Raw genomic sequence first — 20,839 nt, forward strand, 5'->3', positions numbered from 1 at the left:
GATATACACACCAATTGAATTGAATATGGGATCAATGGTACTGCTTTCTATGCTATGATGTAAAAAAGGATATGTGGGTTTAAGATTCTTGCTCTTAGTCTTTCGGGGGTTGTAGTTTTTATTTGAGCGGGGGTATCCTCAAATAATAACGAGGCCCGTCCCAGAAATGGGGCGGGGAAGGAGAAGTGGGCATGTGGGTCTCCTTCACTTGACTATTTAGGTTAGTTTATCCCACTACGAACGAAAGACCAATGACACACCGGTCTATATTTTTCATCATCTCAGTGTTAATTTCCCTCAAAATGATGTCTATAGGCTGCCCTTTCGGATTTTTAAGTAAATTAACCAATCCAATCAATGTTCATAAGTCGACCTATGCTTTCCATACTTACCCTGAAACAGCCACTTAGCTCTAGCTTCGGCCGAGCCTTCGTCATATGCTTAGTCAAAACCACTCTTGCTACGAAGTTTTTTTTGAGGGAGTCCGTTTTTCGGGATAGGCAGGATATCTTGGTTTTGGAAAACTGGTTAAAAAGACGAATGCTCCTCCATCTGTGGTTATTGCTTTGGGATCCTATAAGCTACTAACTATTCTAGTTAGCCTGGGCTAAGAAGACCCTGTCAAGCCTTTGATTCGACTTTGGGCAATGCCACTTCGAAAGAAAAGGAATCGGAGAGATCTTTGAACAGCAGAAAAGACGGATCTCAGAACATAGCCATAGTTACGGTTTCAGGGCTTAGAGAGACTGGACTGGACGCGTACCGAACGAAGATCGTGTCTATTTACGCTCAAACAATCCATATAGGTGGAAAGCTGGAAGCTTCAATAGTTCCCCGCGGGACCTTAGAGTGCTATGATGGGGTATTTCAGTTCGTCCTTACGAGTCCATTCGACCATAGCGTGATGGTACGAACAACAACTAGATTATATATGTGATGAGTTCCCCGCCTTATTGTGCTTATAGAGCACTTTACGTCCCCCCGCTCGCCTTCAGCTCACCTGGTCCTTTACTTGACCAAGGGAAAATCCCGAAGAAATGTGCCGAGCAGAATAGCAGCATCATGCTTTAATTAATAAGGATGGATGTTAAGCTAGCTCGATCGCAGGAAATGATGGAAAGGTTGAAGCCCCAGTGGCAAGAAGAACAAGGTAACGGAAGGAAGATAGATAGAACGAGGTGACATTGGAACTGGCAGTCAAGTAATCAAGCTACTGCCCTTCCTTGGGCTATGAGGGAGAGCGTATTCTAACCTCTCCCTAAGGTCGAGAACTTCATACCTCTCCCGTTAGCTACATAGTAACCTCTTCCCTGTCTTGTCTTTCAAGAGAAGTGAAGTGAGCCTTACAAGAAGCCGAAGGAAAATGAGACTAGCTAAGACTAGGGAAAGAGCGGCTAGCTAACTAGCTGATAGAGATGGCAATTAGGGTTGCTGTTTCCATTATTAGAATTATAAAGTTTCAAGACCACAATAGATCTATAGGATAAGATCCTTATATTTACAGCGGAATGATATACAAAGTAAACAGATCTCAATGAATAAAAAATAGTATTTATGGCTACGCAAACCGTTGAGGATAATTCTAGATCTGGTCCAAGACGAACTGTTGTAGGTGATTTATTGAAACCATTAAATTCAGAATATGGTAAAGTAGCTCCGGGGTGGGGAACTACTCCCTTGATGGGTGTTGCAATGGCTCTATTTGCGATATTTCTATCTATTATTTTGGGTAGGAAGTGTAGTCGCCAAAAGGCGAGTTGAACGAAGGGCCTAGGGAAGTCGGGGCTGAGCAACCTTTCTCTAGCTTTTTCAGTGGGGGAACTTGGCCTGGGAGGGGCTTCAGATGAGCTCCTTTGAGATCTCAAAGCGGAAATCCTCCGGTTTATGGAACACTTACAGAATATCGATGCACCGGCTATTCCCCATCATGTGCAGCTCCTAGGATCACAGCTTTTATTGCATCAACAGCTGATTCAATTGCTAGTCCTCCAACACCGCTTACGGATGAAGTTCCGCTTGCATTCTCTTCTTTTTCTTTAACTATGTCATATGCTTTCACAAAAGGAAAGAAAGCTGGGCAGAAAATGGTCGCTTGGAACTCCACTCTCACTATGGGACAGAGTAGTTTTACTATTTATATTTATAGTAAGGGGAAGTAGGTCGATTGAATTGATCCCTATCCCTACCAGTCTTTGGAACTAAATGGAACCCGGTCTCTTTGATATGTAGTTCCCATTGGCACTGACCCAGAAGAACCACATCTGTCTCAAGCTCAAGCCGACCCAACCTGAAGAAAACTACTGAATCAGAATCCGCTCTTGGGATAGGAATTCAGCCAATCTTTCCGCAAAATTCCCGGGAAAATGAAACTGTATCGATTTCAATGTCCGTCTATAGGCAAAAATTGACTTGCAATAAAAAATACGGGGTTTTAGCGAGTTGATCGATTTGAATGTCCGTTTATGGGCAGAAATCTATTTGCAACTAATTTTCCCGAGAAAACGTGAAATAAAGAAAGGAGTGAAGTAGCCCATGCGTATATGGGATCCGAACGGTTAAGAGTTATGGCTTTTCGTTGAGGACTTACCCCTTAAACTTAAGGAGCATTCGACTGAGATTAGATTAGATTAGTGGGTAGCACTTGTTGAATTGAATAAGATGTTCTTGCTCAGAATTAGGGAAGGTGGGATCCTATCTTTAGGAAAAGAAAGGCCTAACGAAAGCTAGCACTCTTTTCAAGCCTATAGCCTATATATGAATTATTCTCAGCCATCCATATGGGAGTTCCCCGCCAGCCTGTGGGAGTGCCACTATCAATAGGAAACAGACTTCTTTCCTCCTTATTCTATCAAACAAGCAATTAAATACCTTAGGATATCTCATATTTTACATTATTAATCTAGCATTGGACTCTTACCTGGACTAAGAACACTTCTAGTTCTAACAATACGTTTCATAACGAGCTAAACGTGCTACCAAATGAAATGGTCGAAGGTCTTTTCAGTTCTCCTTCCAATTGCTGCAGTACTAAGGCCAGTTCTTACAGTTGGAGTCCTATCCTAATAGAATCCCTTACCAGCCGAGCTTCCCACTATAATAAGCGAGTTGGAGAAAAAAGGTAAACCTATCCAATAGCAGTCCTATGGTAAGCAAGCTCAGGTTCAGTATACATAGGATATGCTTTTTCCTATCTCTGCTCTGGTTCAGAACCCTATAACTAACTAGGATTCCCTGGTAGAGCCATAGATAAAGATTCTTTTGATGTCTTCTCCGCTTGAGACGGAAAGACGGCTGCTCTGTGAACAACCCTAGTTGCTGGTCCTGTTCCTGCTGCTAACTGCCACCTCTGCTCCAATACATAAAGCAGCTGAAGCTATTGATTGTAGCAGCTCCGTCCCATTCATCACTGCTTTATGTTAAAAAGAAAAGAGCTGCTCCTCTCCGATCTAAGCCCTCTCTCTAGTCAGAAATAGCGTCAGTAAGTTAATCAGGATAGATCGACAGGCCAGCAAAGGCCTTCTACCGCAGCGGGCCCACAGGCCTATGCCAATCTCTTAGGGCAGGTTCTCTTTCATCCGTCTTTCCTAGGTGCGCATCTCCATCTACTAAAAGTAAGGGTGGTTACCATAGATAGATTGGGTCATTCGTAACCGATGCTTTAGCATAAACTACAGCTCTTTCATCAACTACAGCAATATCCGATGTAGCACATTCTCCCTCTTTCGCATATCCGATGCTTTGCAAGCAACCTTGGTGTCAGCATCGTCACTTGAGTCATCCTAGAACAACCCTGCCTATTCAAAAGAAGTACCTCACCTCACTTACGAAGAAGTAGTGGGAGCTGGGCTCTCGATTCAGTTGGATAGCCAGTCTACCTAGGTAAGAGTTACGTCGACCCTGCAGGGTATCCGAGAGGGGCACAATGCAGGCTGGAGATCATCTGGTAAGGAGAATCCCCAGGCTTTAGATAGTTTAGAGGGACTAGGCAATGAGCCCGGATAATCGAATGGAACTCTTCTTTCTTTCAGAACCTTTCTAAGGTCATATATGAATAAAGGTTATATATAAACGATCTGACAGGACTCAATGGAGTTGCTTTTAAAGCGAGCGAGTAGTCTTTGCCAAAGTTAGGGGCTGTCAGGACAACGATCCCTAAAGCAAATACTCGGAATGCTCCACGACTAAGTATACCCATTCAGACTCGCTTTTGTTCAATTATAAATAACTATCCAGTTTGATGGAGATTTATAGCATCATTCAAGTATATACAGATTGAGATCGTAGAAACATGAGCTTGTGATATAGCTACACCTAATTCCGGACCGGTTAATGCAAGAACTATAAATAAAGGACCAAGATCTCCTATGAAATAGAAAAGATCATTCATACATAGCATAGTCCAAGCGGACCCACTTAAAATCTTTACTGAACTATGACCGGCCATCATATTAGCAAATAAACGTATTCCTGAGCTTAATGCGCGAAAACAATGAGGGATTAGCTCAAGGAGTACTAAAAAAGGTGCTAACGGCAGTGGGACTCCTGCGGGTAATGAGAAGCTTAAAAAATGAAGCCCATTTCTTTGAAATCCCACTATAGTAATGCCAATAAAAATAGAAAATGAGAGACCCAAAGTAATGAGAAAATGACTTGTAACTGTGAAGCTATAAGGTATCATACCCTGGGGATTACAAAATAACGAAAAAGTAAAAGTGACCGAGATGCAAGGGAAAAACCTTTGTTTCACATTTCCGGCTATTTGTTCGTTTACCAGGTTCGGCACGAAATCATAAATAAGCTCTACCAAGGATTGCCAAGCATTGGGTACTAACTTTCCTCCTCCATTTTTAGTAACAAAATGAAACAGCAGTAAGACCAAACTGAGAGTGAGCAGCATAAACAAAGAGGGATTTGTGAATGAGAAATACAAGTCACCTATCTTCATATCAATCAATGGGATTATCTCAAATTGATCCAGCGGACTGTTAATGGTGTCCGCCGCACAAGGAGCAATCGTGAGGAATAGCCATTCGAATTTCATTTGCTTTGGTTCATTTTTTAACTGCTTCCCCCAACAAGAGGTTACTAGTATCTCGTTTCTTTACTTACTTTAAGCAATGAAGAAAGACTTGTTTGTTGTAAATCGCTGGTTGGGTTTACCAATCAAGAAAGACATGGGAAAAGGAAAGCACTCACTGAGTTACTTACGAATCTGAAAGATGGAGGCTGACTACGGCCTCAGATGATTAGGCGGGGACAGGATTCGAACCTGCAGTCTTCAGGTCATGAGCCTGATGAGTTGACCAATTACTCTACCCCGCTTCTTCCCCAACTCCTCCTGAATCCTCGTTGGTCCTTCGTTCACTCCCGTTTCCAAGAAAACGTCATTCGACTTGCATGTGTTAAGCATATAGCCCAACTAACATGATTGAGCCCTGCAGTGGTAGAACCTAGTGAACCGGACATACTACTTCCCATCCTCTCCCTTCCGGTCGAGCACTTCGTTCTTTCTGTGAACTTTTCTTCTCTTATGCAATTAATTTCGAGTTTGATCGAGGGCGGTACACTTCTCCCCAACTCAAAAGCTTCTCCCTGAGGGACTTCCCTTCCTTTAGGAGATTCAGCCACCAAGTTCAAGAGGAAGCCGCCTATAAAAAGACTTTTATTACGCCCGTGGGACACTAAACTCCCCTTTTTGGGGGATTAAAACTAGCCAATGAAGACTTTTTCCTATACTAATAGATTTCATACCGATATATTTGTTTCTTCTGCTGACAATTTTGTTATGTGTGCACTTAGGAGAATACTCGTCAAAGGTTTATCATCCTATTTTCGTTGATCGGATCGCCACACCCGGCTTTCCTGACTGACTTACCACCAACCCAATATCGATGAAAAAACACGCCTACCCCTGACAAGGACGTGAACGAAGCTCCAATGAGTCGCTCCTCGCTGGAATGAGGGCCGGACCGTCAATTCATCTAGTCACTACCTACGCTATAACTGATCCTCGGACGGAGCCATACCTGTGTTACCAAAACTTGCTAGCCGACACCGGCTACCGCAAAGGGTTCAGTTGGTGGGTTGAAATCTCGTCACTTCTTTTGAAAGTCAAAAACACTCCTTGCCGCTGCCAAACATGTATGTTGAAGTCTCGGGTAATCCTAGATCAATCATAGAGCTGGGGCCTTCCCTAAGCCATAAGATACCTTCTCCTATTGATTAACTTCCTTAAAACCTTTCTCCAGCAGTCGATTCTTCTTCAATTGCTAAGACGCCCTTTAACCTAGCAAGGAAAGCCTAAACAAAGTCCTACTCCTAGTCACTCTCACTTCCTTTTTACAGCAAAAGCTCAAGCAAGAAGACTCCTGCGCCTTAGCCTATGGATAGGTCGGCCCTTGTTTTGTTGGGTTTAAGTCTTTTACCGGACCGGATAGACCAACTTCCCTACTATAAAGACCACACTGCCGATCCACATTGGCAGACTGATCTTTTACTGGTTACTGGAGCATGCGGCATAGAACTAAGACGGGAACAAAGAGAGAAGGGCGCAAGAAAATCACCTCCAACAGACAAGAGATTCGGCACTAGTCCAGCTACAATCACTTCCTAAAAGAAAGCTCATCAGATAGACCGCCTCGAGTAGCTGTCTCGGATGAATATGAATAGAGTCTTTATTCTCATTTCTGTTAACGCATTTGACTTTGAAGTTAGACTTTTCATTTCCCCTAGTGTAATTCAGCAGCTACTGCTGCTCCTGCTTCCTCGGGCGGAACTAGCTTGCCAATTAGCTATTGCACTCTAAACAATCCTTTGCGGGATTGCCTTCCTTGGTGTTGGTGTATTCTTTGAAAGAAAGGAAAGAGATTACAGAGTAACCAGTAGTTAGTCATAGGCGCTGACTGGCTTATCTACTTAAAGGTAACTTCTTCCTTTTTTGATTCACTCTCGGATCAGTAACAGTAAAAACTGTCTCAGAAAAAGCCGATATCATTGGTTTTCCTTAAAGAATAAACGATAAATTCAAAGGTGTTTCAAAACCACGTTTTTTTCGCTAGATCAGGTGATTTCACTCGTAAACCAAAAGAAAAGGATCTATAAGTCAGTTTTCTGGTCTGGAAAGAAGTCCGCTAGCAAACCAGCTCCTGTCATGTGCGATAGTCCCCGAAGTACGCCATAAAGTAAAGGAGTAAGCCAGCAAAAGTAGAGCGCAGAAGCATACGAAGTGTACGTCTACGGGCAAGCTTCCATAAAATAAACAAGCATATTTTCATCTAGCTTCACCTGGTAGAGACCTTTCGAGCCTTGCCCCTCGCTGACTGCTGAAGCGACTCATTATATCTTTCTAGCTCACTTGCTGTTGGCATCATTAGAGTTATATTCTGAATACGTGGGGATAGCAAAGCAACCTATTAAGGTAAATTTACCCGCTCGATGAAGATAGATTGACAGTCGAATAAGCCCTTGGAAGCCTTTAATAAGGTCTGGGGTTTGGCACGGACTTTTATTCGTATTCGCTTTAAGGATCCTCATTAGTCAAGGACAAATCCTTATTTAGTGCGCGCTTGTTAGGCAATTCATTAAGCAACCACTGAAAGGTTTTACCTCTTGGTACGCTCAGTCGAAAGTCAAAAAGAACCCTTGGAATGCCATCCCCCTTGCATGAACGCAATTCTGCATCCTTCATTGGATAACGGCTCACTATGCGATAGGAGAGCTTATAGAATAAATTAAGGAAGGCAATGCCACAACATGGATATCTGAACTGTAGACCGTGGAGATAGACTCAACATAAGGTCATAGACCAAGGAGCATACTTCTCGCAACCTCTAGAAGGAGTGTTAGCACCCCTTAGGATGGGATTGAGATGGAATGGATATAGGGATCCTGCGAGATCAATATGATCGCTTGAGCGATGAAAGGAATTGAACCAATAGGCTACAAGGGTCTATTGGAGTAAGGGCCTAGTGAGTCCAGATCAAGATTGAAAGTAGCCTGAGAGAAGGAGTTAGCTTAGCCCAAGATTCTATGGGGAAGCTACCTTGTGTCTACTAGAACAAGTATTAGCATGAATGAAAGGTAAATGTTTAATCAGGTCAATAAAGCGGAGATGCTTCTACTTCTGCCTCTGTTGGCATCATCCAAAGAGAAAGACTCAGTCTTAGTGGTTGCCAATATAGAAGGTAGAAGGCGCTTTAGCTCTTCAATGGTGCAAATGACTTTACCAAGGAATTCTTCTAAATAAGAAATCGGTGTGCTTAAAGTGTGCTTTCTATCGTCAAGTCAAGTAGTGAAAGCATGGAAACTTTTACCAAGTTAAATCTTAGCCAGATTAGTGAACATTTTTCGATGCAAGAATAAGATGTTATTTATAACAAGAACAAGTAGTTTGGTTGGAATGAGTGAGGGGAGGCTTATGCGACATTGAAAAATACCTGCTTTACGCGCTTGGTTACCCTTACCCCTGAGCTTTCAGTTGCTGTGGATCCAGCATAAAAAGAAACCTTTATGTTCTTCCTCTCAGGGGAGTATGTTCGAAAGAATGAAACTCGATAAATCTGAATAAAAGACATAATAAAAATTGGCAAACTCCTCCTTTACGGCGACAAAGAGCTCCCCAAACAAACCAAAGAGAATTTTTATTCGTGTAACGAATAAAAAGAAAGTCTGGAGTAAAAAAAAGAATTAGTAATGCGACCTTAAGCGAGAGAAGTTCCAACTCAACTTGAATATAATAGGGACTTCATTCAGACCAGTTTGGTATTGAATTTCTATTTTCGTTAAGTTCAGGTCATCACCGAGATATACCCATTGGCGATAGGGAAGCCTTCCCGCCTACTTCAACATCAACTGGTCTAATATCTAATCATTGCTTTCTCCCAGGTTTTCGTCCACTAAGACCTATAGGTAGTTTTTCCTACATTCAGGTAGGGCTGGAAAGCGAGTAAAGAGTCACCCTTTGAATTCGCGTAAGGAAGCTATTCGTCACCACGATTGATTACTATGCCTCCCGGCCCCATGGCCTCTTAGCGCTATTCCTTTATTTATAATAAAGGAAGACTTTTGTAAGCAGACCTTGAGATAAACCGAGTCAGTGGTGGGGCATCTTCCTGCCATGAAGTGAAAGGTCGAGAAAAGGAAAGATTGAAAAGCAAGAAGGGGGAAGTTCCTGAGCTCTCTTTTTAAGGTGTGAAGCGATCTCGTACTAAACTCCGGTTCGGTAAGCCGAAGCCTATATCGCTAATGCCAAAGAAGCCCAATCACGCTAGCGTGGTTTTCAACCTCCGCCTTCGCTTCGGGTGGTAACTAGGGTTGGCGTACGTACGATAAAGCTGGGAGACTTTTTACACACCGTGTTAAAAAAGGATGTTTTTCTTTTTGTACAACCCTGGGATAAGTTTCATCCAGCTCTAGCGCCTATAGCCTAAAGGAAAGGGCTTGGTCTTAACTGACCTCAAAGTGCTTCTTCCGGGCCCTAACATTCCATGTTGCTAGATTCATTGATTGGATTGACCGTAGTTGCGCCCCATTCCCGGGCTTCCTCGTTTTCTAACTGTCCTAGTCTTTCATCGAAGAGGAGGGTCGATGTTAATTGAGATGGCATTGAATAATCATCTATCGTAGGAGCTCTCACTCAGCCTGTCAGCTCCACCAGCAGCCGCTGCTGTGCTTGAGTGCATTAGTTTTGTGTCGTCGATTACTGAATTGATTTTACTGCATTACCGGACCCGTCTTACCTTTCCTTTTTTGCCAATGCCCGGGAGAATTGGACAAATTGAACTAAAGGACCGATGGGACATCTCCGAAGATGAGGAAGAGGAGCGTAGAAGACCAGGTATAGATGCCCTCGAATCTGCTGTTCACGAAGAAGCTCTTGAGGAAATGACGAGAAAGGGAATGATTGGACAAAGAGACCTTGATTGATAAGGGCGGATATTGCAAAGAGATCACCAGCAGCGGTTAGAAGAGCTTCTATTTCACCAAGAGCTTATGCCATACCAGCTGATTCAAGTTGTTGCTTCTCCCCGCGGGGTAATTCCCAAAAAGCTAAAGCTAAAAGCGCAGTGCTGTCTTAAAAGAGGGAGCGAAGTGACCTTGACTAAGAAGCTAAGGGGGCATGAGCGTGATAAGAGGGATTGCTTTCCTCTGTATCTACGCAATTTCCCGCTTCTTTTCCTCGCGTCCTCCTTTCCTTCTTTCATTCTTTGTTGGCTCGCAGGGATATCGATTACTGGTCGTAAGGGGTGGGATATCTGGTTCAGCAGCAGATCCTAATTACCCTTCTGGTGACTCCGTAACTCATTGCTTCCTCTCTTTTCAAAGCTTGTGGGTGCTCTGCTTCAAGAGTCTAGTCTATTTATCATTTAACGGATTGCCGAGCGGAGAAGCGTTAACTACTGGGATATCGGGGAGTTCCTCTCCAGCTACTGGAACTTCCCTCGCTACATGAGCTATTGTATAAGTACAGGTACACAAACTACATCCGCTATAGTGGAAACAATGGCATCCGTAGCTTCACCCCTTTCTTTTGAATGGGGCATCAACAGTAAGAAAGTCAGTAGTAGTGGTACCATCTCTAGTTCTTTACTGATCATGTATATTTTAGCAAGGGACGGAAAGAAGTAGATCAGTAGGAATACTAGGATTGGCAAGGGTGGATAACAAGGAAATAGAGAGTGACAAGACAATTATAGGAAAAGAATGAGTAACCACCTTCTACATCTACAAGTTCATTAAAAAATTCGCTGCAACCTAAAAGAAAAGAAGGAATAGCGGGTCGGCAAAGCAGCTAAATCCTTATTTACCATATGGTGGGGTAGTTCCTTTCTTCCACTGAATTGCTTCCTTTATTGGCTGAGCTAGAGGATGCCATGCCTATTTCTTTTGTTTGACACCGAAATGAATAGCTAACTGGCTTAGCAGCCTGTCCCAGAAGTAGAAGCAAGTTAATATTAATAATAAGAAGTAAGCTTTGTGTCACTGGTACTGATCTGATGGGGTAACCGTACCTTTACCCTATGTCAGTCTTGCTCGTCGAAGACGTAGAAATGAAACTGTGTAGATAGAGGTGAAGGTTACAAAATGAACAACCTATCAATCCTCGTAGTCGAACCTTCTTTTTGTGGAATATGTACCCCGGCCCTGTATCATGAACACATGAAGGGTACATGGCCCTCTCTTATCATCATATCAAGATTAATGCACTGAAAAGATTGGAACTTGGCGCGCCACCTAGCATTTGCAACTGCCTGATCAAGTCTTTCGTTCATCTTGGATAAAGGTATGAATGAGAGCTCTCGAGGCTCGACAAACGTATGATCATCCTCTCTCCTGTAGGAGGTCCAGGTCAACTTGTAACCAACGAAGCCAAGAAGCGCGAGAGAAAGCTGGATTCTTCATTGAAAAGTGCCAATTCCTATGTCCGTCTCATTTCTCTGTAGATGTTTTCTAGCTATAGCTTTAAGAATGTGCTTTTATGCTTGCTTTCAATGTTGTCTCATCTTCAAGATGATTGTCTTTTTCTTATCTTGAAAAGAAAGACGGGCAAAGTCGGTACGATCGCGCTGAGATACGGAAAGTGAGTTCGTTGACGATCTCTGTTGAAATGAAAGAGGTTTTCGGCGACATCCAACTAGATGAACATGAAAAAAGTAGTTCTAGTAGCGATGCCACCGGCAGGCAAAGCACCACCCTTCTTTTTCAGTCTTTTTAAGAATATGAGTGTGTTTGGCAAATCCTTTCCAGCCTAGGGGGTCCAAGCATGTCGTATCGACGCGAAGCATTCTATTAAGAGGGTAGAGTAATCGGGTTGAGGTCGATCGTCCCGGCCAGAAGATTGAGATTCAGAGCTAAAGCCCATTCTGGTTTAGATTGGATCTTCTGCTCCTTTTTCACTATATAACTATACTTAGAACTTAGAATTCAGTTTAAAACTGATTTTTGATTTGGAGAGAGGGCAAAGCCCAAAAACCAAGAGTCAAAGACGCTCTGAGTCCCAGAGCACCCGATCCGCACTAACTAAGAGCGCTCTTTCTTGAACACGGAACTCCGCCCCCAGGCGGTCCTAATTCGATCCAAATTTACTGTTAACGCCAACGTACTAAACGCAATGTTACTGTTACACTCGTAAACTCGTCTGCATCATCTCCCACTGCCCGCCCGTAGACTCTCTCTCTTCTCGGCTCGTCCTCTGGTACTGACCTGACTATGATCGATTGAGCCTGGTTAGCTTACCCTCTCTCTATGCAAGAATACTAATTCTTAAGAAAAAAAAGAAAGAAGGTAAAGGAAGGTTCGATGGAATTCAAGCTCATGACATGTCTCGTTTGATCGATCATAGACTATCTCAAAAGAGAGTAGTCTTCAAATAGATGGCTACCCTAATGCCAAACCAGAATTCCCGGATAGAAGAGAATCCATCTCGGTATGGAATTGGATCGTAGAAGATGGCAGAGCTATCAAGAATGAAAAGAGATCATCCCAAGACAAGAGGTGACCTGGAAATCCACAGGTTCGATAGAATGGTCCAGCAAACTGAACGAAGTCCTATCTTCACTTCAGTATAGTCCCGTCCTTTTGACATAAGATTCTCGGCCGCTTAAGAGACTGACTATCTCTCTCTTTCTATCTTTAGACGCTATATCTTTAGAAAACTCGAAGAGTGACTACTGATTTCTGCTCGTAGTTCCTCTCTCCTTAGTGTACTCGTGGGACTCGGTAGTGTGCTCGTGATACATCGCGCAAGAGCGCTTACAGCAGCTCGTAGCTATTCTATGCATGGGAGTGATGATATATTGATAGCACGAGCTAGCCGATTCGGATTGAGAGGAAGGTCAGTTCTGATCTAATATATGAAGACCTGTGTCGCACATCCGCTGCTATAAGGAGTAAGCTCGGGGGGTGAGATTGCTGCTTACTTGCTTGTGTCGCAGATCAGCTGCTATACTATAATAGGGTGAAAGGAAAACTTTCAAGCAGAAAGGCAGACGGGATAATCATTATAATACGATGATAGCACCTGATTAGCAAGAAAAGCTTTCCCTGCTCTCCTCTTAGCAATGATCTGTCTAGGGCTAGTTTCAAAACAGCATATTCTGTAATAAGACCCTCTTCATGGGCATTCTCCGACTTAGAATCTAATTCATACCCGGCAATCTACGATCTACCCAGCGCCTTAGTTTATGTTGAATAGGCATACCCGACTTCCGGCTAATTGTCAAATAAAGCTATCCGTGCTTAAATTCCTAGCTTGAAAGCATTCTTTGAAGCAACCCTTCGATAAGCTGTCCAACTACGATAGGAAGACTATCCACTTTCTTAGCAAACGAGGCCTTTTTCAGTAAGCTATAGCTTCCTACTCCACCAGACGTTGACCGGCTTTAATCAAGCACCTTTGGGCGCTGGCTTTTCATAACCTATATAGCTTAATGAGAGACAATAGTCAGATAGAATTCATCTTCCTTTCTTGCTATACGAAATTGGAGTGAGTTTACTTTCTAGGAATCTTTCCACTCTTCTCTGAGTGCCTTAAAAGTTGCTTAGGTAGCGCTCAAAGCGAGATAGTAAGCTGAATTCTCTTCTGTTATTCCTGGATCAAGAATAGGTAGCACAGGTCAGCAAGCAGAGCTAGATCAAAAAGGTATCTAGAAAGTCTATCCTAACCCACCACCCTGATTTCTTGTTTTGGTTCTTTATACTCGAATAGTTGACCAGGGGGAGTAGGATAGTCTCGATCATGTGAGAGAATTGGGTATGGAAAACTGACTCACATACGAAAGATTCATGCTAAAAGCAAGCTTACTTTGACTGGATTCTGTCTACTAGCAGCTATTGGAATGGGAGACTGGCCTGGCAAAGTATCCAATCTGTTACCTGACAGGCAGCTTCTTGATTGTTTCCTGTCTGATTCCCGCATAGACCGGCTCCGGAACCTGTAACTCTATCTTATCGGAAACTGCACAGGATAAGCAATGGGATCTATTGCAAGCTAGGCCCGGCTACCTTTTGCAATTGGAAAAGTTATATGTCGAAGCTAGGTTCAGGGAGCTGGTCCCGGAGCAAGAAAAAAGCCATGCCTCAACTACGTGGTTGCCTGCCATTTCCCTAGTTTGAGCTGCCCGCCCTATCGGATAAGAACAACCAGGGTCGAAGACTTTGATTACAAGGTCCGATATCGCATCCGCCTTGGGGAAGTCCCCTTTTCACCGACAGAACAAGACAAAAACAGGCTTGCAGGTATAGCTTGGATTCGGATTATAAGATGGATAGACATAGACACAGGCCTTACTTCTTACTCTTACCCAGGCCGGGGAAAAGATGCTCTATCTTTCCCGATCGACATTGTAAGAAAACTAGCACTTTAATCTGAAAGTGGTGAGGCATCAAAGGCAAAGGCCCAACCAACAAAGGCATTAGTATCAGATTCAAGGTTTTCAGCCGGATCGAGCTGCATTCTATTCTGGTTGGGAAAGCGGCGAAAGTTCCATTCATCCGGGATTACAATCTCCATCAGCCAATGCAGAAGGTAAGCAAGACGGGAATGTAGGTGACAATAAGATGGATGTGTCTGGCACCAACCCACTGGTTGAGAGGTTTCTCCCCTTTTTTACTCTATCCTTTTTACCGGCCAATGAAAGAAATTTATAATAGAATGATAGGCTTTAGCTTATCACCCTCACTCTATTCTCACCTAAATGTCAACGATGGTTTCCAAGTCTCCTTAACGAAACAGCTAAGGGAAAAAGAAGAATTGCATGTGTTAAGCAAAGCACGCACAATTGAACAAAAGAAGATCAAAGTCCTCAATAGTCAGATAGGATCGTAGGCGTACGGTGACCGGCTTCGCGAGACCATTTCGGCCTACACAGGGCTAAGCTCTATTGGGCGTAGCTTATTCGATCCAAGCAAACTACTCGAAAAAACGAGAAGAAAGATCGACTCTTTTATCTAAGCAATTTCTTTCTTTAACTTTAAACAGACAGACGGATACGTAGTGGAATAAGGTGCTGCCACTATAGGTTCGAGTAAGCTGACTGGTCTAACCTCAGATTATAGGTCAATAAGTGAGACAGAGGTTACTGGGGAAAGGCGAGAAAGTCAGTCCATCAAAATCAGTCCATTTACTTCGTAACCTTTACTTGGAATACTAAACCCGCGCCTTACCTAGGGCTGCAAGTAAGGACTTCACATCCGGATTGGACGCAAACAAGCGCACCAGCTATTTATATAAATTCCCCAAAATGATCATAGGCCGGTCAGTTCAAAGCTCTAGATAAAAACCTCCATATCTTACCACCGCTTTACTCTTTGAGTTGATAGCCAAAGAGATATTCTAAATAAATAATTAAGGGAGGGGGACCCACAACGAAGGAAGGGGGATACTACTAATGCTTGCTTCAATCGCTTTCTTTATCTTGTGGTCGACTGCAATTGAAAGATTCGTTCCTGTTTTAGGATTGGGGCGGTGTCCGCCCACTAATGTAAAGATTGGTCGGGGGAGAGACAAAAGAGAATTTCTTTTTGATTGAGTTCCAGGCTTAAGAGCCGAATTAGCCATTGGGATTGGTGTACAGACAAGACTGATTGAGATTTGTAATTAGCTGCAATAAAAGAATACGCTCTTTCGACAGAGAAGTGAACGACTCCGATCTGCAGATAAGAATAAGGATAACCTTGTTGAAAGGAGTCTTCTTAGCTTGAAAGAGGCCTTGAAGGAGTGAAAGAGAGAAGATGGAGTAGCCGGGTGAATATCCTTTGCTATTGAATTTGAAGAAGCTGTGGCTTTATCTTTCAATAAGATCTTGGACTGGGATACTAAGCAAGAGAGCCAAAGGGGCGAAACGAGATATAGATGACTGGATCAGTCTGGCTACAAGACCTTGAAAAGGGAATAAGCCCTGGGACTTCTTTTTTAGTTAGAGCTTTCAATTTATTGGTCAGTCATAGCTGCAGCTATAGCCGATAGACTAGGTCTATAGGGCATGCCCTTGAGATGTAGAAGGACTGGTCTTTTCCTATTTTCGGAAAAGGTAGAAGGCGCTGCCCTATACGTGCCTGCTCGCTTGAGCGACTCTCAGTCATTGTAAATAGATAGAAAGAGCACGAAAGTCTACTGTCTTACTGGATCTGCTCAATGGAAATGGAATTGAAATCCTCTTAGTCCGATTCCTTACGAAGAAAGTCTGACTCTATCTGCTCAATAGCGAAGGGATTGGGGCAAAAAGTTCCTTATAAAAGGGATATGCCTTTGGAATTGCAATTGGATGCTTCCTCCCTCACATCTGATTCTATAGCAAGGCTTATTCACGCGGAAACGATAGATGATTTTATGCCATCCTCATTCCCATCCTTGCCAGCTTTCCCTTCCCTTAGTGGATTCTAAACCTTGCGTCTTGCTACTGGTTCTGTAGCACTAAGATTCGCAGGGGATTCAATAGCAATAGCAGCTCCTTCTGTGCATCTTCCTTATTTAGCTGCGGGAACGAGTGCTGTGCTTGCCCCGACCGATACCACCATTCATTACCGTGAACCAGCCCCTCCTATAGGCAGGTCTTTCTTCTTTAAAGCCTGGAGCTGGTGTATGAGTTTATTATATCGTAAGTAAGGAAGTTTATATTGTCAGTTTCCTTGTTCACAAGACTCTTAAGCTTATCTGCTACATCAGAGTGAAAGAGAAGACTGCTTTCAAGGCTTGTTGAAAAGAAAAGACCTAGGACCTTCACCACATTCACAGGTGGAAAAGAGACCGTCCCTTACTCATAAGCACGAAAAGATCTAACTTACCCTATCCAAAGACCTTTTTATGAAAGATTGATCCTGTCGCTTTCGTGTCTATCTATTCAACTGTATGGATCCCCAGCTTTCCAACTGCCTTCTTTTCAGAAGGACTCTAACTGGCGAATGAAACTCCAACTCAATCTCCTGGAAAGAGAAGAGGACAGGCTGGAAGTGGGACTGGGACTAGATCCCCAAGCCCAAGGAACTAGTATTCCGGAATGAAAAGTACGCTTTCTCGTTCCACTTCTTTCTGAACTCAGACAAGATTTCACTCGAGTTCAAGCTTTCGTCACTTAGTCAGAAGGGATCACCTGGGCATGTCAAAGAACCGGCGCTACCAGACCTTGGTCGTCTCCGCTGGGCGGGGCTCACCGCAAACCTACTTCCTCTTGGATCCTTTCCCACTGCCCTTTTCTTTCCAATTTCTACTCCAGTGGCCTGGTTCTTTTCTATGTAATTCTTTGAGTCGTTTTGTGTCTACCGCCTTCTTTCGGTTGGTGGATCTGGATCCGGAACTTGGATATAAGACGTAGCAAACTAAGGTTTAGCTGGGTGTTCTCTTCCGTTACTAATTCGTGGAACTATTACATCTATCAATTAGGGGAAGCCGGCTTCGTCTACTTATCTATGTATGGTGATTCACCTACCATTCCTCCATAAGCGTGTGTCAGAATTAACAAAAAAAACTGAGAGAAAACGTATTATGTTCATTTCATTGTTCCTGAAACTGAGAAGAAACCAGAATTTAGGAAACAACCAACTTATCATACCAAGAGAAGCCAGGTATCAGATCCCTGTAGTTCGAGCCCCTTTTGTTAACCCAGTTCCTGTACGTGTACGTGGAATGAATTCCAGTCAGTCAAAGTTCTTCTGGCCTTCCTTCATGTCGTAGCCTTAGCTTATCGACGGGTCTTGCAATACATACAATACAGCATTTTCTTTGACTCATGCCTTGGAGAAGAACGTTCTTTGTTTGAGTTTGAAGTCGTTACCTTGCGGGAGCCACCTGGGCGAGACCCTTCTCTCCTTTTTTATTTCCATCCATATATATGGTATGTTGAATCACTTGTGAAGTCGACTTTACTTGACCGTTTCACCCTAGACTCGTGTCGTGTAGCAAGACTAACAAGTGGTCGAGTGAATTTATGAACGAACGAGCAACTATTATAAAAAAAGCAATACCTTTCTTATTTTTTTATTCTTCCTTGGCCGTGTGGAACATGGATTAGCATTATGTAATTCCTACAAGTGATCACCCATCCAGGATTTGAAGAAGAAGCGCCATATGAGGACTTCGAGATCAAATATAAGATGTTTCTTTCCATTCCTCGTGAGCCACTTATTTCTCCGAAACAAGAGAGAAAAGTGATTTTCCTCCTTTTTCCCAATAAGTCGACGGCGTTACACCATTTTGATACTTCGAATAAACTAGAGTACAAATAGGATACACCGGTGCTAAAACCTTTTCTAAAGATATCTTCCAAACTCTTGGGGTCGTTGCTCCTGATTTTGTTCCCCCGGTTTGAAACCAGTTGGTTGCGTAGTTTTAGAATTCTGCTGATCCCAAGTACTCCATCTCCATCATTGCATATGGGAATATAAAAAGTAAAGAGGAAAAGGCATGACCAGAAAAATTGTGTGAAATAAGTGAATTTATCCAGTTGAGGCATGATTGATTGAGAAACAATGATTCCCTCCGGACAGAAAGAGAGTCCGGAGTCTTGAAGAATTCATTCGATTGACTTGTGGTTGGTTGTTGACCAACAGAAAGGATGCATGGGACTAGCGGGCATTGAACCCAACGGAGTTACTTTCAAATCTTTCCGAGAAAACAACGTTCGAATTGCATGTGTTGTGTTAAGCATATTCTAAAATAGATCTCAAGCTTGGACAGTTGGGCAAGCCGAACCCTGTACAGTAGAAGTTTCAGCTATTATTGATCCAGTTGCCACCTCTTCACCATGTTTGGATGACACCGGTTCTTTCGAAGCAGATAAGGGCATTGATGGATCGTCTCACTTGCCTGCGAACATAGCGAAAAACTATTCCAATTGAGCTGACGGTAAAGTCAGCTACGTGAAATAAAGCTTGAGCCCTACCTAAACAAATTCCCTTGCGCCTAGGTCTGGGATCGAGCCCTTCTATGGCAAATTAGGTATTAAGTCATAGATGCGCCTTTCGACTGGCATTCAGTCCTCCAACACCAACTGCTGAAATAGCAGCGCTTATACCCCCAACTGATTCAATGTCACTTGGGATCGGATCCTTCCTAAATTCATTTCCCCTCCGAAATCGATGATTCTTGGCTACTTGATTAGGCATTTCCATCTCTCAAACTAGAAAGAAAGCGCTTTAGCTTAGGGCTGATCTTCAAAGCTAAGTTCAAAGCTCCTGACTTTTCTTTTTATACCGCAAGTGACGAACTATAGCCATTCGCGGTCACCGCTGTCCTACTTGACTTTTTTATTAAACCTCACCCGGAAAGCGAACCCAAGGCAAATCTCGCCCCATCAAGCATTTTCACTCGAGCGCTGACCAAGAGACAAGACTCACCAGACTCCATTGCTCCTAAGGCTTCTAGAGAGTCTGACTAATGGCATACTTTTTCAGTCGAATGCTCCTGGGCAGAAGATGACATAGACTATGCCTTTTATTCAAAAGAGCCATCACAGCTTATGAAAGAGCAGCTTGGAAATGGCTAATTAGTTTAAGGTACTGACCAACTGAGACGGAGAGAGCCCTTTTTCAGTGTTGTCGGAATAGGACTGGTGGTTTAAAGGGCATTACATTAGGACTTTAGTAAAGAGAGTACGACTTTGGTTCCAGAGATAGCGATTCGGCTTAGTTCAAATAGAACTAAAGAGAACGGGAAAAACTTATCCCAATCCTCGCTCTGGACCAAGGTGCGTAGCCTTTTAACTCTTTTTTCTCTTTCTCTCTTTTCTGGCTTAGCCTACCCAGGGAAAAGGCTCCTTCTTATTGATAGCACCGGTGAGAAAGACCCCTAATGGGCAAACTTAACGAATATCCCAGGAATGAGGAATGAAATAACTTCTGCTATCTACTCACTCTTGCCACTGAGAGGGGATGAGTGAATACCTGGAAGAGAAAGTTATCTTATTCCCGGGATCAGGGCATCAACTGCTTAATTGAATTTATAAGTTCATACCCGATAGCAGTAGCCAATGTCGGAAGAGGAGCCGTTGGTGCTTTAGTTCCGCAGCTCTTGCCTGAGACGGAAAGTTGGCAAAGGCTTCAGACGCGGTCTCCGGTCTCCCTTTTTTGGGCACGCGCCAATCGGTCTTAAAGCCTCGATGTCCGCTAAAGAAGATAGAGATCGAGAGATGTGGCTTCATAATGATTTAGAAAGACAAGCAATAGCTGTTTTAAAAGGCAAAGGTTGACTTTAATTAGCAGGCTCAAGGTCAATTTATTTTTGAGTTCCCGGCCCAAGTCAAGGCGATGCAATACTCGGGCGATAAGGAAGAAGCAGTCCCAGGCCTTAGGTCCAGACCAGATCTGAGAACTTTCGAGATGTGAATCATAGCCTAGTCTAGTTTCGTACCCAACAGCTAAAAGTGATGTCATATTATACTTTCTAGAGAATCACCCATCAGCCTTCGGATCTGAGTTTGAATTGGCTAGGGGGCATGAGCGGTAGTCAGCTGTCCTCGTTCTCCTCTTTCCTTCCGATGAAGGGATCTTGCTCGCTTTTCTCTATCTAAAGGGCTAGTCCTGGTTCTGTTAAGGGCCTAGTTCTGGACTTGCTCGACCAAGTCTTAAAGGTTGGAAGTAGATTGTGAATGCTGGAGTTGGCGCTCAATGGAGCTCTTTCTCGCCCTCTCTATAAGAGAGATGGGATCACCTAAGTCTCGTTATGGATTGATGGCTAAAGGAGCGTCTACCCTTCTTTCTATGCTCATTTGGTAGAAGAAGTCAGAATAGAAGAATTGAAGGGCTCGTTCTTCCTGGCTTCCAGGCTCCTGCCTTTCCACGAGCAAGTTGACTTAGTCTAGTCGACCAGCAGTAGAGGAAGGGAAGGCTTGACACTACGAATGGGGTA

General features: G+C 43.4%; 3 protein-coding genes and 1 non-coding gene across 4 annotated transcripts; 1 reads left to right on the plus strand and 3 right to left on the minus strand.

The window, feature by feature from the left end:
* Window positions 1–4,225: 4,225 nt before the first annotated feature.
* On the minus strand, window positions 4,226–4,945 carry atp6-2 (ATPase subunit 6). Its single transcript has one exon. The coding sequence runs from the start codon at window positions 4,943–4,945 to the stop codon at window positions 4,226–4,228; it is 720 nt and encodes a 239-aa protein (YP_007516929.1).
* A 303-nt stretch (window positions 4,946–5,248) lies between these two features.
* Window positions 5,249–5,322, minus strand: trnfM-4. The gene has a single exon. It is a non-coding gene; the product is annotated as a tRNA-Met (tRNA).
* A 4,795-nt stretch (window positions 5,323–10,117) lies between these two features.
* On the plus strand, window positions 10,118–10,450 carry orf110d (hypothetical protein). Its single transcript has one exon. It carries the CDS (start codon window positions 10,118–10,120, stop codon window positions 10,448–10,450), a length of 333 nt encoding a protein of 110 aa, YP_007516930.1.
* A 7,513-nt stretch (window positions 10,451–17,963) lies between these two features.
* atp8 (ATPase subunit 8) lies at window positions 17,964–18,446 on the minus strand. The gene has a single exon. It carries the CDS (start codon window positions 18,444–18,446, stop codon window positions 17,964–17,966), a length of 483 nt encoding a protein of 160 aa, YP_007516931.1.
* Window positions 18,447–20,839: the final 2,393 nt, after the last annotated feature.

Source organism: Glycine max, mitochondrion (assembly GCF_000004515.6).
Source record: "Glycine max mitochondrion, complete genome".
NCBI classification, from domain to species: domain Eukaryota; kingdom Viridiplantae; phylum Streptophyta; class Magnoliopsida; order Fabales; family Fabaceae; genus Glycine; species Glycine max.